This window comes from Muscardinus avellanarius (assembly GCF_963383645.1).
Source record: "Muscardinus avellanarius genome assembly, chromosome: 3".
Lineage (NCBI taxonomy): Eukaryota > Metazoa > Chordata > Mammalia > Rodentia > Gliridae > Muscardinus > Muscardinus avellanarius.
The window spans coordinates 103,480,954-103,499,883 of NC_137788.1; the positions used below are offsets into that span (position 1 = coordinate 103,480,954).

Sequence of the window (18,930 nt, forward strand, 5' to 3'; positions counted from 1 at the left end):
AGATATTTGCCAACAACTCCAATAGAGAACATCTAGAATATACAGAGAACTCAAAAAGCCAGGCGTGGTGGCACACGCTTGTAATCCCCATGCTTGGAAGGTTGAGACAGGAGGATCGCACAGGTTTGAAGTCAGCCTCAGCTACTTAGTGAGACCCTATTTCCAAATAAAATATAAAATAGGTCTGGGAGTATAGCCCGGAGGTAGAAGCCCCTGGGTTCTATCCCCAGTACCACCAAAAAGAAAAAAAGAGAGAGAGAACTCAAGAACTCACCACTAAGAAAACAAATAACCTAATTTTTTTTAATTAAAAAGGGCAAATAAACTAAATACATACATCACAATTTTTTTCAAATGGCCAATAAATGTATGAAAAAATGTTCAACATCATTAGCAATCAGAGAGATGAAAATAAAATAAAAACTGCCCTGAGACTTCACAACAAATGCTGGCAAGGATATGGAAAAGTAGAAACTCTAATACATTGTTGGTAGGACTGCAAATTAGTAAAACCACTTTGGAAAACAGTATGGAGTATCCTCAGAAGAATGGGAATGAATACCATATGATCCAGCAATACCACTTCTGGGTATCTACCCAAAAGAACGGAAACCAAACTACCAAACTAATCCATGCACATCTAAGTTCATAGCTGCACAGTTCACAATTGCCCAACTATGGAACCAGCCAAGATACCCATCGACAGATGAATGGATTACGAAACTATGGGATGTATACACAATGGAATTTTACTAAGCCATGAAGAAGAACAAAATTAGGTCATTTGCAGAGAAATAGATGGGACTGGAGAACATTATTGCTAAGTGAAATCAGTCACAAAAAGTAAAAAATTGGATGCTCTCCCTGATCTGCAGAAGCTAGGGAGAAAAAGGGTCATAGGAGGAATCCTAAACGAATGAGCAAGTAATGTGATCTAAATAAGGGAAATGGCAGGGGGAAGAGGGAAATTCCCTAATGTGCACGATGTACATTCATAAGCATATCAAAGTCAATCTCTCAACCAAACATCAAAAGGAAGAATGGAGGGAGGGAATGTGGTAGGAATTGGGAAAGGCTAAATGAGTGCTATGTATTTATGCCTCTACCATCTTGTACCCTTTAAGATGTATGACAACAATAAAAGAATTGAATTTTTAAAGACAGGCTTGATTCAGGTCTAATGTATAATAATACTCTTATATCAAGTGATATCGATGACATCATCATACTGATAACATAATATCAGAAACTGCCAGGCATCGTGGCACACATTTGTAATCCTAGTACTTGGGAGGCTGAGATAGGACTTGCAGGTTCATGGCCAGTCTCAGGCACTTAGTGATAGCCTGTTTAAATATAAAGAATAAAAAACAGAGCTACGGGTATAGCTAGGAGGTAGAACACTCCTGGGTTCAATCCCCAGTACAGCAAAAGTTAAGGGTAATATCAGAAACTGAAGGCCAAGACAGAACTGATCTAAATGCAATGGTCACAGGCCTGAGACAGGCTGCATGATGAATCCAGCAAAGGAGATTAAAAGCCTATCCAAATGGTTGAAATTCTTTTTTTTTTTTTTTTTTTTGGTGGTACTGGGGTTCCTGGAAGCCCTTCTACCTCCGGGCTACACTCCCAGACCTATTTTTACATTTTATATTTGGAAACAGGGTCTCCTAAGCCAGCACGCGCGGCTGGCTTCGAACCTGCGCGATCCTCCTGTCTCTGCCTCCCAAGCACGGGGATTACAAGCGTGCGCCACCACGCCCGGCAAATGGTTGAAATTCTTATAAAAAACATGGACTATCACATTCCACAGGTGAAGAAAAATAAACTGTTACCACCTACCCTTAGAACTAAACAAAAAGCCCAGACATTTTTAGATTTTGAATGATATATATTCCAAATCTGGGAATATTATTATGTCCTATCATCAAAACTATTGGAAAGTATATGTTATGACTGCCCAGCATCAAAAGAATCATACCAAATATTGCTAACCTAGGAAGAGATCAAAATTTAAAATCTGAAGTATGGTTTCTACTGAATGAGTTCTGTCTTTGCAGTATTATAAATCAAATAATTCTAAATCAGAACTGTCATCTGTAACCCCAGCAACTTGAGAGACTGAGGATTGCAAGTCCAAGACTATCCAGAGCAACTTAGCAAGACCCTGACTCAAAATAAAAATTAAGAAGATAGAGCTGGGCATGGTGGCACAAGCCTGTAATAACAGCATTCGGGAGGCAGAAACCAGAGGATAGCAGTTTGCAGACAGCCTCAGCTACTTAGCAAGGCCCTTCACAACTCAGTGAGACTCTGTTTCAGAACTGAAAAGACTAAAAATAGGGCTGGGGATGTAGCTCAGAAATACAATGCTCCTGGGTTCTATCCCTGGTACCGTAAAAAAAAAAAAAAAAAAAAAATTAAAAGGATAGAGATATAGCTTATTGTAAAGTTTACCTGGGAAGAAGAACTAAGAAGGAAGAAAAAGAAGGGAGAAGGAAAAAAAGAAGACAAAGGCACAGCCTTGAACACATTTTAAATAGGTTGTATGCCACAGCAAAGGTTGACATTCCTTGTGTCTTAAACAATCTTCATAATAACCAAGGGAAAAAGGGAGAGACAAGTGAGGAATACATGAAAAATAAATGATTACATCTTAGAGCCGGGCGTGGTGGCGCACGCTTGTAATCCCAGCATTCGGGAGGCTGAGGCCCGGAGGATCACGGTTCGCGGACAGCCTCAGCTACTTAGTGAGGCCCTCTGCAACTCAGTGAGACCCGGTTTCAAAATAAAGAATAAAAAATAGGGCAGGGGGTGTAGCTCAGAGGTCAAATGCCCCTGGGTTCCAACCCCAGACCCGCAAAAAAAAAAAAAAAAAAAAATGATTACATCTTTGAAAATCGTTAAAAGTTACATGCTAGGAAAATCAGGCTCATTTTACTATTCTACTTTTGTGTATGCTTGAAATTTCATAATAAAGATTAAAAATAAAAGTACAAACCCAAAAGAAAAAAGAAGAAAAAGGAAAAAAAACTTGTGCTTGATGGGCTTGAACAAAAATAGGCCACATCTGAAGTGCAAAAATCAATCTTTGCTGGCAATACTTTTGGGCTACAATGGTCCACACTCAGAAATAATTTTAGAAGTGTCAGCAACTCATACCCATGCTGAATGTATTTTATGGCAAAAGCCTCTAAGTGCCACCCAGTGGCAACCATTAGGATTCTGGACTAGAAGATTTCTGTCTGCTATATTACAATATACACAGTTTGACAAAAGAATTAGCTGCTCCTGAACATGAATTAAGACTGTATGAGTTGGACAGAGTGGTACATGCCTGTAATCCTAGCTACTCATTCTATCCTAAAACATAAAATACCTAAGATGCCTTGGGTGATATCAGAAGCACTTTAAAAAGAAAGGCAGTGTCTAGAATAGTTCCCTATAAAACTAAAATGGTTTATACAGAAACATACAGCCAGGACAATGTAAAGAGATACTCATCATACCTTTTATCCCTAAAGCTGACTTTGGAACCACTTGGATCCTATAATTACATGGGTGCTACCCTAATAAACAGCTCTTTATTAATCAACAAAGGGTTGCATAATTTATGTATAGCAAGCAAGTCCAAGATGAATGAACAACATCCTTCTTAGAAGGCTACTGCTCTGCCTAAAAAGGTAAAAACAAGCCAGGTGTGATGGTGGACACCTGTAATCCCAGTACTTGGGAGGCTAAAAAAAGAGAATCACAGGTTCAAAGACACCCTCAGGAACTTACCAAAACTCTCAACAAACAAGTGAAATCCTGTTTTAAAAAAAAGGTCTGGGGGTCTAACTTGAAGGTAGAATATCCAGTTCAATTCCCAGTACCACAGAAGGAGGAAGAAGACAATGACAACAACAACAAACCAGCATAGAGGGCATACTACTTGCCCCTCTGGGTGGTTTTTTACCAAATTTTGCAGATGATGTCAAAGTGAAGATGGACTTGAGAATGAAAAGAAAGAAACTAGTAGCCAGAAGTGATGGTACATACCTATAATCCCAGCTACTTGGGAGGCTGAAGCAGGAGGATCATAGTCCAAGGCCAGTCTGGCCAACAGAGTGAGATTACTGTATAAAAAAAAAATTTTTTCCCCCAGCACTGAGGATTGAACCCAAGGGCATTCTACCTCTGAGCTATACCCCCAGCCCTATCTTTTATTCCTTATTTTGAAACAGGGTCTCACTAAATTGCAGAGGGCTTCACTAAGAAGCTGAAGCTGTCCTTGAACTTGCAATCTTCCTGCCTCAGCCTCCCATGTACTAGGATTACAAATGTGCGCCACCATGCCTGGCTTTTTTTTTTTTTTCCCAAAGGGGAAAGAAGTCAGACACAGTGGCACATGCCTGTAATCCCAGTGCCTGGGAGGCTTAGACAAAACAGCAAGTTCAACTTCAGAGAACAGTAACCTAGCACGACCTGGTTTCAAAATAAAAAGTAAAAAGAAGTGGGAGTGTAGCTTGGAAGTAAAATGGGTTTAATCCCCAGTAAAATAAAAACATACATGTACTGGCTGTGGTGGTGTACACTTGCAATCCCAGTACTAAAGTATTTGGGAGGCTAAGACAGGAGGACTGCAGGTTCAGCAACTTAGTGAGGACCTCCACACCTCGTCAAAATAAAGAAGAAAAAAAATAGGGCTGGGGATGTAGCTCAGAGGTAGAACGTCCCTGGGTTCAATTCCCAGTACTAAACACAGACACACACACACACACACACACACACACGCACGCACGCACGCACGCACACACATGCACAGAGGAAGAAGATGCTAGTAAAATTAATAATGGATGCTATACTGAAAACTGACTGTGAGGGAACCCTGCAGTATGTTTTGTTGTTCCTGTTGCTTTATAGAACCCTATACTTAAATAATACTCGCAGCAATGTGAACAGAATGAATTTGACATAGTAAACCTCAAGAGAGTCCAGTTATAAATTTGTTGTTAATAAAGACAACCTGGGCTATTTAAGTCAAATGACAAGAATTCTGCAATAGTATATCCAGGAAAAATATAACAGAAGTGTGAAAAAAAGAGGGGTATGATATTGTGACATATAATACAGTCAAGTCCCATAACAAGGGGACAGTTTCTGAGAACTGAATAATTAGGCAATTCTGTCACTATATAAACATTGGGGGCATACTAGCACAAACTAATAAGGCAAGGATAATCTCGTGGAACTAATGTCTTATGGAACAATGTTATGTATGCAGAGTCATTGTTTGGAGTATAACTGTAAAATTTTTATCTTTATCTTCATTCCTGGAACACAATTCCTAAAACCTTTAGAGTCTGTCCAGTGCGAAGAGTCATTTTACATGCAAATAAATAACTGATGGCAAGGGGCCCAGAATAGTCAAGGGAACCACCAGGGAATTAGGGAGTTGTAGCTTTCAGTCTTACCCTCTCAGCTTACAGAAAGGAGATAGGGTCTGAAGGTTGAATTGATCACAAATGGACAATGACTACATAGTGGCATGCTTACATAGTGAACTTCCATAAGAACCCAGAAGGACAGGATTGGAGAGCTTCCAGGTTGCTGAACATGTGGACACACCTAGAGACACATGGGAGAAGGCTTGGAAGCCCCACTTCTCCCACTCCTTGCCCTATGATGCATCTCACCATCTGGCTATTCATCTGTATTATTTAAAATTTCCTTTGTATTATTTAAAATATCCTTTGGGCATGATGGTGCTTGCCTATAAACCCAGTACTTGGAAAGCTGAGACAGGAGGACCACAGGTTTGAAGCCAGACTCAGCAACTTAATGAGGTTGTTGACAACCTAGCAAGACCCTGTTTCAAAATAAAAATAATAAAAAGGGTTGAGGTGTTGCTCAGAGGTAGAATGCCACTAAGTTCAGTCCCCAGGAACACACACACACACACAAACTGGGGGAAAAAATAGTGACAGTTGCCTTAAAAAGGACAAAAAGCATTTCCTTAGTTTGAATATTCTATATGTTGTATTCTATAGTCTGCATTCTCTATACTATATAGGGAAGAATAAGCATATGAGTTAAGAAGAGATCTGGAGCCAGGTGGTGGTGCATGCTTATAATCCCAGTACTTGGAAGGCTGAGATAGGAGGGTCACAAGGTCAGAGCCAGCCTCTGCAATTTAGTGAGGCTCACAGCAACTTAGCTGTTTCCAAATAAAAAATAAAATAGGTCTGAGAGTATAGCCCAGAAGTAAAAGACCCCTGGGTTTCATCCCTAGTAAGAAGGAAGAAAGAAGAAAGAGCTGGGCAAAGTAGCACACACTTGTAATCCCAGTACTTGGGATGCTGAGACAGGAGGATCAAGGGTTTATGGACAGCCTCAGCTACTTAGTGTGACCCTCTGCAACTTAGTGAGACTCTGTTTCAAAATAAATAAGTATATAAATAGGGCTGGGGTGTAGCTCAGAAGTACTGGGTTCATCCCCAGTACCGCAAAGGGAGAGTGTGGGGGGAGAAGGGAGGAAGGAAGGAAAGAAGGAGTGAATGCATCGATCAATCATCTGGAGCCTGAACACAAGTGCTCAAATCCTGCTCTACCACTCACTGTGACACTGTGTACAGATTGCGAAAGCTTTTAATAAACAGACTCCTTCACCTTAAAATAGTCATAATACCATTACTTAAACCTCATGAGTAGCTCTTACACATTAAATGAGCATTCAGCATTCAGAAAAGTACCTGGCACAAAGTAAGGATACCAGAATTGTTAGTTATTAGGATTGTTGTTACTTCAAAGTTTCAAACAGTTGCACACACCTATAATCCCAGCTACTCAAGAGACTGAAAGAGGATTATAATTTCAAAGCTAGACTGCAACACAGTGAGGAAGTGAAGGGGAACAGATGGATAGAGTGGCACATGCCTGCCATCCCAGTACTCGGGAGGCTGAGACAAAACAATTCAGATGTAAGAGACTTTTAAGTGAATATTGCTGATTGTCAGGGTAAAATATAGTTAAAATACAAAATTGCTTACTAAAGAGTAACTTTACTTAATAACTATATGTACTTACCTGTTTATAAGTCTAGTTTTTCTGCAAATAATATATCTAAGCTGCTATCAGTATATTTATGCTTTTTGTGTGCATGTGGCACTGGGGATTGAACTCAGGGGCATTCTACCTCCAAGCTACACCTCCAACCTATTTTATTTTTATTTCAAAATTTTGAGAAACTTACTACTTGCTGAGGCTGTTCTTGAACCTGCAATCCTCCTGTCTCAGCCTCCCAAGTACTGGGATTACAAGAGTGTCACCACCATGCCCAGTTTGTATTTATGCTTTGATATTAAAACAGGTATCAGTTAGCCATAGCCATGAGAGTATTGCCTCTGTAGATTACAGTCTAAAACCTAAATACATAACAGTTGGAAAACGCTTATGAACCACAGGAGTAGCTAATAAATATAAAACATAGATCCATTTTTGCAAAACCCAGCCCACATAATGACATGTTTAAACAAATATTCTTAGAACATGAATACCTTAAATAATTTAAAACTCAGATTCAAAATGCTAAGAGCCAAATTGTGAGGTCAGTATTTGTGTTAATAAGAATAGTTTTGAGCCAGGTATGGTGGCACATGCCTGTAATCCCTAGTAAAATCCTGTTTCAAAATAAAACATTAAGCCAGGCGTGGTGGCGCGCACTTGTAATCCCAACACTTGGGAGGCTGAGACAGGAGGATCGCACAGGTTCAAAGCCAACCTCAGCTACTTCATGAGGCTCTCAGCAACTTAGTGAGATCCTGTTTCTAAATAAAGTATAAAATAGGTCTGGGAGTATAGCCCAGAGGTAGAAAAGCCCCTGGGTTCCACCCCCAGTAGCACCAAAAAATAAATTAATTAACTAATTAAATTAAAATTAAAAAAGAAAGTTGGGCTGGGGGTGTAGCTCAGCTGGATTTAATTCCCAGTACCACCAAAAAAGCTTTAAAAGCACTTTACATAGTATTTCTTAGAAAGCAATTATGACTTCTGTACCTATGTTCTTTATGTTCCAATAGCTGACAGTCTCTACATGTTAGTCTATCACATGTTTCACAGAAAAGTTTCAATTGTTCTTGCTTGTGTACAGGGCAGAAAACAGGGCGTTGACCAGATGCTCCAACAGACTCTGTAGCAAAATAAAACAATTATTTTTTAAAATAAACATAATAAAAATGTTAACTAGTTTTCTAAATTCCTATTGATGATGGTATCTAAAACTTATGTAAGTAGAAAATGCTAAAGAATCAAGAGAAGATTAATTGTAATCAGTAAAACTGTCCATCTTACCTGAGACATCTTCTTTCTTCCTGATCAAGTGATCTTTTGTGAATTTTACTCTCTGATGTGCTTCGATACATGTCTTACATAGCCACTCTCCACACTCTACACAAAAGCCAACTGCACTTGAATTGTCTTCACAACTAGTACATACCTAAAAGAAGTAAATACCAATCTACATTAAATTTGCCAAATAAAGATCCACAAAATACAGTAAAAACTTTCTAACTTACTCTCAAATACACTGGCTACTTCATTGAATAAGAGTAAAATTAGTTTGTTATACATTATCTTTAACAAAATTATTTTCTTTATAGATCAAATTTAGGTAGGTAAAAATCTAAGGCTAAGAATGCAAAGTCTACACAAGACTTAGCTTTTTTTTTTCCCCCTTGGTGTTACTGGGGGGGTGAAACCCAGGGGCTTTCTACCACTGGGCTACACTCCCAGCCTTTTTTTTTTTTTTTTTTTTTTTTTTGCAGGTCTGGGGATGGAACCCAGGGGCATTTGACTTCCGAGCTACTCCCCCAGCCCTATTTTTTATTCTTTTATTTTGAAACAGGGTCTCACTGGGTTTCAGAGGACCTCACTAAGTAGCTGAGGCTGTCTGCGAACTGCGATCCTCTGGTCTCAGACTCCCGAATGCTGGGATTACAAGCGTGCGCCACCACACCTGGCTCCAGCCTTATTTTTATAATTTATTTGGAAATAGGATCTCACTAAGTTGCTGAGAGTCTCACTAAGTTGCTGAGACCCTCACTAAGTAGCTGAGGCTGGCTTCGAACCTGTGCGATCCTCCTGTCTCAGCCTCCCAAGTTCTGGGATTACAAGCGTGTGCCACCACGCCTGGTTGACTTAGCTTTTTAAGTTGACTTTCGTTTCCTTTAACACATTTGGTGTTGCAGAAGAAAGCTATCCTTTATTTTCAATTTGAAATAAGGAACTATATAGAAGAACTACCCTGTAATTACTTAACTATCCAAACATGTTTCTCTTAAAACTTACATTTTTATATCAAGATAGGAATATAAAGAAAAATTGAGAACCATACCTGTTCTGATTTTTCATCGGAACTGCTAGGGGCTTCAGATGTGTCTTTCACAAAATAATTATCCACAAGGTCTATCTGTCTGCATTCCTGGCGACATACGGGGCACCGTATTACACCAACTACAATACAAAATGGCAACATTAACAAATACTCTTCATGGAAGGAAAAAGGAATTCTGTATGATTCCCATATAGAAAACATTCATATGTCACACACAAGACCAAAGAAATGAGTACTAAGATCTCAAATAACCCACTAAGTTATTACCATGGGGGAGAAATGATGCCTTATTTGGGGGGAAAAAAAGTATCAAAATGCCCTCAAAAGAGTGCCTCATTATTGTAAGATATGGTTAGCTGAACAGTGATTCCAAAAGAAATCCTAATCTTCAAAACCTATGATGAGATTAAATTAAGGCTCTTAAGATGGAAAATGATCTGGATTGTCCAACAAGATCTAACTGTAATCAGGTGACCCTCTAAGAAGGCAGAGGCAGATTAGGCGATCAGGCAATTGCTAACAGAAGCAGAGACTGAAGTGATATGCTCTAAAGACAAAGGAAGGGGCTACAAACCAAGAAAAGTAACCACTGGGAGGTGGAAGAGACAAGGAAATGAATTCTTTCCCAGAGCCTACGGATGAAATCAGTCTTCCACATCTAGAACAACTGTTTTGTTCTAAGCCACCAAGTTTGTGGTAATTTTGTTATATATGATCTATCACCTATAAATTCTGTCTTGGTTCAGAGATACTTTAACTTACGTTAATGTAGGAAGAAAAGATCATCTATGCTATCAGAAAAAAATAAATTGCTAAGGAAACATGGAAGCTACAGCTAAGAACTGAAGAAGGGCACCAAAGTCAATACAAAAAACTACTATGTGTCAGGCATGAATTAAAGATACAGCATAGAAAATATACTCCTTGCCTTCCAAGAGAGTTGTAGACTAGTGTATGATGTTTACAATTTATAATGTACAAAATCACAGGAAGTACTATAAAAAGACTATAAAGAGAGTCCTGAGCAGGGCCTGGTGGCACATCCTTGTAATCCCAGCATTCGGGAAGCTGAAACAGGAGGATCGCAGTTTGAGGACAGCCTCAGTTACTTAGTGAGACCCTTTGCAACTCAGTGATACCCTGTTTCCAAATAAAGAATAAAAAATAGGACTGGGGGTGTAGCTCAGAGGCAGAATGCCCCTGGGTTCCATCCCTAGTACTGCAAAAAAAAAAAAAAAAAAAAGAGAGAGAGAGACAGACAGACAGACAGACACAGAGAGTCCCGAGTTGTGCAGTAAACAAACTACAAAACAATAATCATTCTGATGGAAAATTAAAATAAAATATTTCAGCCAGGTGTGAAGGCGCATTCTTGTAATCCCAGCATTTGGGAGGCTGAGACAAAAGGATCCAGGTTTGCACCCAGCCTCAGCTACCTAGTGAGGTCCTTTGGCAACTCAGTGAGACCCTGTGTCAAAATAAAAAATAGGGCTGGGGGTATAGCTAGGAGGTTGAATGCCCCTGGGTTCCATCCCCAGCACTGCAAAATAAATAAATAAATAAATAAATAAATAAATAAATAAATAACTCATCCTAAAATAATATTAGTCTTCCAAGACATAAAACACTTTTTTTTTCCAGTGCTGGGCATTCTTCCACTGGGTTACACCCCCAGCCCTATTTTTGATTCTTTATTTTTGAAATAGTATTTCACTAAGTTGCAGAGGGCTGGCCGCAAACCTGTGATCTTCCTGTCTCAACCTCCCAAGTACTGATAATTCAAGCATGTGCCACTATGCCCAGCTGGCTATATGTACGTACTGTGTGTGTGCGTGCGTGCGTGCGTGCGTGTGTGTGTGCGTGTTACTGGGAATGAAACCCAGGGGCATTCCACCTCCAAGATACACCCTTGGCCCCATTTTTTTATCCTTTATATTAAAAGAGGGTCTCACTGAGTTGCAAAGAGCCTCATTAAATAGGAGCTGAGGCTGTCTTCGAACCACCTTCCTCCTGTCTCAGTCTCCCAAATGCTGGGATTATGAGCTTGGGCCACCACAAAAAATTGTTTTGTACAGCATAACATTTGCTATATATTTTATAAGCAAAATATCATATGCTCAAAGGAAGTATGTAAAAATAATTTTTCAAACCATAGGAAGAAATAGGAGCAAGGGCAGAAAAAAAGTAAATGTTTTTATGTTCAACATCATTAGCAATCAGAGATACAAATAAAAACTGCCCTGAGACTTCACAACAACAAATGCTGGCAAGGGTGTGGAAAAATAGAAACTCTAATATATTGTTGGTGGGACTGCAAATTAGTAAAACCACTTTGGAAAACAATATGGAGGATCCTCAGAAGAATGGGAATGAACACCATATGATCCAGCAATACCACTTCTGGGTATCTACCCAAAAGATAAGAAACCAACTACCAAACTAATCCATGTGTATCTATGTTCATAGCCGCACAGTTCACAGTTGCCAAACTATGGAACCAGCCAAAATACCATCAACAGAAAAATGGATTACAAAACTATGGGATATGTACACAATGGAATTTTACTAAGCCATGAAGAAGAACAAAATTAGGTCATTTGCAGGGAAGTAGATGTAACTGGAGAGCATTATGCTAAGTCACAAAAAGTAAAAAATGGAATGCTCTCCCTGATTTGCAAAAGCTAGGGAGAAAAAGGGTCAAAGGAGGAACTCTAAACGAAGAAGGAAAAACCAGAGATGAGCAATTAAAGTGATCTGAGGGAAATGGGAGGGGAAAGAGGGAAATTCCCTAATGTGCATGACTTAATTCATAAACATATCAAAGTCAATCACTCAGCCAAAGATGAGAAGGAGGGAGGGGGAGGGAATGGAATGGGAATAGGAGAAGGGCTAAATGAGTGGTATGTACATGTATGCCTCTACCATCTTGTACCCCATTAAGATGTTTGACTACAAGGCACCAATAAAAATTTTAAAAAATGTTTTTGCATTAGTTATCCAAAGTAAACCAGAAAACAGAAAGTATCAGACATAAATATGTAACAAAAACATGCACTATTTGCACAATACTAGTAAGATAAATAAAACTAGTAAGAAACTTGCCTAGAATTTACAAACCATTTTATGAGAACTACTCCACGCTAGGACCAAGTGGGACTCCTACTGGAAGACAAGCTCACACAATAAAACTGCAGCCCACATAAGGAAACTCAATATTCTTACAGTAGGCCAACAAAAACACAAAAGTCAAGATGTAACTTAGAAGTTATAGCCTGAAGCCTGGTGTGGTGGCCCAGGCTTGTAACCCCAGCATTTGGGAGGCTGAGACAGGAGGATTGCAGTTTGAGGACAGCTTCAACTACTTAGCGAGGCCCTTTGCAATTCAGTGAGACCCTGTTTCAAAATAAAAAATAAAATAGAGGGCTGGGGGTGTAGCTCGGAGTCTCCATCCCCAGTACTGCAAAAAAAAAAAAAAAAGTTATAGCCTGAAATACTTCAAATATATTTAAAATATTTAAAACAGCTGGGCATTAGCCGGGCGTGGTGGCGCACACTTGTAATCCCCGCGCTTGAGAGGCTGAGACAGGAGGATCGTGCAGGTTCGAAGCCAGCCTCAGCTACTTAGTGAGGCTCTCAGCAACTTAGTGAGACCCTGTTTCCAAATAAAATAGAAAATAGGTCTGGGAGTATAGCCCAGAGGTAGAAAGACTCTGGGTTCCACCCCCAGTACCACCAAAAAATAAATAAATAAAATAAAATACTTAAAACAATAATCTTCAGAATCTATGAAGATGAGTAGATCTGAAAAAGATTTAAGAAAATAAAATATAAACTTGGAATAAACTCAAAACACCAATTAAATAGTAAGCAAAGATAAATGAAGAGATTATTTTCAAGACAGACGATTAGAAGGAATCATAAAATTAAGCAAACAGGGAAAGATGAAAACTTTGCAAAGGAAAAAGGGGGGAAAAGCCAAAAACTTGTAAAAAATTATTTGTAAGAAATTCCATTATGTGTCAAACAGATATTCTAAAAATTCAAAGAGGGAAAAGAATACATGTGGTATTTATTTATTTAGTTAGTTAGTTTGTGTGTGGTGGTACTGGGGATGGAACCCCGAGGCTTTCTACCTCCAGGCTATACTCCCAGACCTATTTTATATTTTTTATTTGGAAACAGGGTCTCACTAAGTTGCTGAGAGCCTCACTAAGTAGCTGAGGCTGGCTTCAAACCTGTGCTATCCTCCTGTCTCAGCCTCCCAAGTGCGGGGATTACAAGCATGCGCCACCACGCTTGGCTTACATGTGGTATTTAAAAAGATAATGGTGCCCAGCATGGTGGCACAGGATTGTAATCCCAGCAGCATTCAGGACAGATTCAGGACAGCCTCAACTACTTAGTGAGGCCCTCTACAATTTAGTGAGACCTTGTTACAATATAAAGAACTTAAAAAAAAAAAAGAAAAAGAGCTGAGCAAATGCCCCTGGGTTTCATTCCCAGTATAATCAATCAATCAATCAATCAATAAGATAACGGTGCTGGGTGTGGTGTAATCCCAAGCATTTAGGAGGCTAAGACAGGAGGATCACAGGTTCCAGGCTAGCCTCAGCAACTTAGCAGGACTGTACTTCAAAATATAAAATAAAATAGAGCTGGGGGGTTGTAGCTCAGAAGTAGAATGCCCCAGTACAATCCCAAGACTACCAAAACGGGAGTGGGGGAGTGGGAGGTGGGGGTTAATGGTTAAGAGCCAGGCTGGTAGTGCATGCCTGCAATCCCAGTACTTGAGGGATATGATGGAAGATTCACAGGTTGGAGGTCAGCCTCAGCAATTTATGGAGGCCTTGTTTCAAAGTGAAAAATAAAAAGGCTGAGGGTTGTAGCTCAGATACTAATGCTCCTGAGTTCAATCACCAGTACTAACAAATAGAGAAGATAATAACTAAGAACTTCAAACTGAATAAATAAGCTTACAGAGTGCAACCTAAATTCTGAGCTGGACAAACAAAAATAAATGTACATGAACATATGTAAGAAAATTTCAAAATAAAGAGGAAAGATTACACATGTAATCTCAGTACTTGTGAGGCTGAAACAGAACAAGCACAGGTTCACAGCCAGTCTCAGCAATTTAGGCCCTGTTTTGTTTTTTTTTTTTTTTAAAGCGATCCTCCTGTCTCAGCTTCCCAAATGCTGGGATTGGGATTACAAGAGTGCACCACCACAGCCAGCAACACAGCATTTCTTATAAGCAATACTTAACTGGTGGTTTTTTTTTTTTTTTTTTTTTGGTTTTTTGGGGTTTTGTGTTTTTTTTTGTTGTTTTTTTTTTTTGCAGGTCTAGAACCCAGGGGCATTCAACCTCCAAGCTACACCCCCTGCCCTATTTTTTATTCTTTATCTTGAAACAGGATCTCACTAAGTTGCAGAGCACCTCACTTAGTAGCTGAGGCTATCCATGAACCACGATCCTCATGAGCATCCCAAATGCTGGGGTTACAAAAGTGTGCGCCACCACACCTGGCTTCAACTGGTATCTTAAGTTTTGAGAGAAAATAAAAGTCAACCGGGCTTTTTTTCTTTCTTTCTTTTGTGGTACTGCAGATTGAACCCAGAGGCATTCTATATCTGAGACGTCTGAGCTACACCACCAGCCCTTTTTATTTTGAAACAGGGTCTCATTAAATTGCAGACACTGGCTGTGAACCTGTGATCCTCCTTTCTCAACCTCCCAAGTACTAGGATTACAGAAGTGTGCCAACCACACCCACCTAAAAGTCAACTTAGAACTAATAAAAATTTGATTTAAGAATAAGAGCAAGGCTCGGCAGAACAATGCACACCTGTAATCCTAGTATTTGAGAGGCTCAGAGAGGAAGATTGTATGTTTGAAGCCAACCTCTACATCTTGGTGAGACCCTTGGCAATTTTGCAAAATCCTCAGCAAAATTAGCAAGATCTTGTTTCAAAAAAACAAAACAAAACAAAGGCTGGGAGTATAGCTTGTAGATAGAATGCCCCAGCATTAAAAAAAAAAAAAAAAGCAAAAATGAACTTTTCGAACACACGTACCAGGCCATACATAATAGAACCATATAAAGCTGCCAACATTAAATCACTTTGTGTGTGTGTGTGTGTGCGCGCGCGCACGTTATTTGGGATGAAACTCAGGAGCATTCTACCTCCAAGCTAAATCCCCAGCCCTATTTTTTATTCTTTATTTTGAAAAAGGTCTCAGTTGCAGAGGACCTCACTAAGTATGAGGCTGGCTGTGAACCTGGGAGCCTCTTTCCTCAGCCTCCCAAGTACTCGAGTTACAAGCATGCAATTTTGTTTGTTTGCTTTTGTTTTTGTTTTTGTGGTACTGGGGATGGAACCCAGGGGCCTTCTACCTTCGGGCTATACTCCCAGACCTTTTTTATTTGGAAAAAGGGTCTCTTAAGCCAGCTGAGGCTGGCTTCGTACCTGCATAATCCTCCTGTCTCAGCTTCCCAAGCGCGGGGATTACAAGCATGCGCCACCAAGCCCAACTAAAAAATGGCAATTTTATACAGTTCAACCTAATATTTACTGTAAGAAAGTAGAAAATATGTAGAAAGTAGAAAATATGGAAACAATGGCATCAATAAAACATAAAAGACAGAAAAGCACACCTGGAGAGAACACTAGGAACACTAGTCTCAGCCAAGTAGTTGTGATTCCACAACTAGAGAAGCAAGCAAGATGGAAAATAAAACCTCTTCATCCAGCAAAAACGTTCCCAGGGAAGGAGAACTATCAGACAAAATTCCTTCTGATAGACCATTAGGCCTAATATTGCAATATTGGAGAGATAAGTATGCAAAACTACAATGTTTTAACAAATTGGCTATGACTCTCTTATCTTCTACCCATGGGGATACAATGCCTGGCAAATTAAAACTATAAGATATATAATATGTGTTTTAATATATATTATATATTAAGATATAAATGTATTATCTGTCTACTATTTACATGGTACCAACATTAGCTTATATAAGAGTACTGTAAGAGTACTCAGAATGGTTCTGTTTTGTTTTGTTGCAGGTCTGGGGATGGAACTCAGGGGCATTCCACCACTGAGCTACACTCCCTGCCCTATTTTTTATTCTTTATTTTGAAACAGGGTTACACTAAGTTGCAGAGGGCCTCATTAAGTGGCTGAGGCTGTCTGGCGATCCTCAGGTCTCAGCCTCCCAAATTACAAGCGTGCACCACCACACCCGGCTGGGTTTTTTTTTTTAAGAAATTGGAGCCGGGCGTGGTGGCGCACGCTTGTAATCCCCACGCTTAGGAGGCAGAGACAGGAGGATTCCGCAGGTTCGAAGCCAGCCACGCATGCTGGCTTAGGAGACCCTCTTTCCAAATAAAAATGTAAAAATAGGTCTGGGAGTGTAGCCCAGAGGTAAAAGGGCTTCCAGGAACCCCAGTACCACCAAAAACAAAAGAAAGAAAGAAAGAAAGAAAGAAAGAAAGAAAGAAAGAAAGAAAGAAAGAAAGAAAGAAAATAAAGAAATTGGAATTAAGGCAGTTAGAAGATTTTTGCATATAAAACAAAATGCCCAAATCAATGCATGGACAGTTGGTAAATGTGGTACCAAGGAGAGTAATTTTAAAATAAGGCACTCATGTTTCTTTCCTCCTGGGTTTCCTGCCAAAGCTTAACTTTCTTTATATTAAGTTTGCCATTTTGGACTTCACCTAGGTCTCCTTGTGGACTAGGTGGTGCCATCTTGATAGACATACCTGCCTTATCTAGACCTAAAGTAAAATCAGGAAAAGGAAGCTTGTTCTGTAAGTGGGGAAGAAAATGGGGAGAAATCTAAATATCTGAATTTTTCCCCCCTCCAGAATATAATGTGGTATCTGATGCAGATCTGCCTCATGGTGGCAGATCTATTTTGTTTCGATGTCATCCATGATTAGCAGTTCCTGCCCCCACACATCCCTACTGCATGAGCTTCATGTTTACTAAAATAAATAAATAAAAGAGATGCCATTCAAAGTTAATACATTTTTTTCTAGGTTAGCCAATTAAAATTATTTTGTCAGTTGTTATTTGGTGTTTAGACTGCAATGTTGCTTTTAGAATTTTTATTTGTTAAAATAATGACTTACAAAGTGTTAAGTATAGTTATTAAAATGAGTAAATTAGGTAAATATGTTTTTATAAATGGCTTATAAAAATCTAAGTTATGTATAAGTTAAAATGCTAAACATCAATGCTAAAATTAAAGTACTCTTGGCTTAACATCAGCAAAAGATAATGTATTTGAGTCTAGTAAATGTGTTTTTATATACGGAAGGAGCACTGCCTACCTCCTGGACCAGGCCCCGGGTGTTCTAGGAACCTGCCACCTTGAAGGACAGGAGAACCCTGTTGCACACCAGGTCGTTTAAATTCTGATAGGTGATTCTATACATATATGGCTAAAGAATTCTTAGACTTTGTTTTGATAAACAACTATTAAGAACATTATTAAAAGTTTTTTATCTAAGTGCTAACTATTTTAGCTTACCTAAAATAAGTATCTAAATTGAGATTTATTATAGGGGTTGTTTTTAGTATAAGGATTGTTTAAATGTAAGGATTGTTTAAAGTTAAAAAAAATTTGTCAAGACAAAGAGAAATCCAATAAATAAGATACTCAGAGGTATGAAGAGGTATTTTTTAAAAAGGAACAAAATGCTTTTATATATATAAAAAAGGGGATTTCATATGGCAAAATTTTAGAGTGACAACTACCCTAAAAGAAAAGGAATTTGAGAACAAAAATCAAAAGGTTAAGCAAATTGCAGAGGGTCTAAGAAAGTTTAAATATGTGTTAAAGGTAACTTATGGTAAACTTTTTTTTCACAAATTGGTCAAAAATTAAAAGAAATTATTTATTTAAAGGGTTCCCTATAAGCCTATTTATAGTGCATTGATTCTCTATTTGAAACAATTGGGTTTTCTCAAGATGTTGATCTGCTCTTTTACTGAGATAATTTCCTATATTCTTTATATTTAAAATAATATGGTTTTGAGCTCTTAGCATTTACTAAGAATCAACTTAAAGGTTGAGGTTTAGCAAGATAATCTGTTTACTGTTCTTGATTACCTAGCAAGCTGCATCTTAGCAAAATCCGGGTTTATAACACTGGGTTACTATATTTGATACCATCTATGACCATAGATGTGTACATATCTGAAAGCTAAATATGCTATATATTAATGTTTATCCAAATGTTTATAAAAAGTTTTTAAGTTAACAGTATATAGGCTTTTATACACAGGGTTTTTTTATTTTGTTTTTTTTGTTTGTTTGTTTGGTGGTACTTGGGGTGGAACCCAGAGGCTTTCTACCACCAGGCTATACTCCCAGACCTATTTTATATTTTACTTGGAAACAGGGTCTCACTAAGTTGCTGAGAGCCTCACTAAGTAGCTGAGGCTGGCTTTGAACCTGCGTGATCCTCCTGTCTCAGCCTCCCAAGTGTGAGGATTACAGGCGTGTGCCACCACGCTCGGCTTATATACAGGTTTTTATATA

At 38.9% G+C, this 18,930-nt stretch overlaps 1 protein-coding gene across 2 annotated transcripts in view; it reads right to left on the minus strand.

Annotated features, from left to right (window-relative positions):
- TRIM33 (tripartite motif containing 33) overlaps positions 1-18,930 on the minus strand; it is a gene marked incomplete at both ends in the record, with an annotated part of 115,308 nt that overhangs the window by 75,739 nt on the left and 20,639 nt on the right. For both annotated transcript variants that reach the window (XM_080690566.1, XM_080690565.1), the window contains 3 exons: positions 8,038-8,170; positions 8,332-8,476; positions 9,374-9,492. In XM_080690566.1, the coding sequence (XP_080546692.1) occupies positions 8,038-8,170; positions 8,332-8,476; positions 9,374-9,492 (397 nt within the window). The remainder of the gene's footprint in view (positions 1-8,037; positions 8,171-8,331; positions 8,477-9,373; positions 9,493-18,930) is intronic.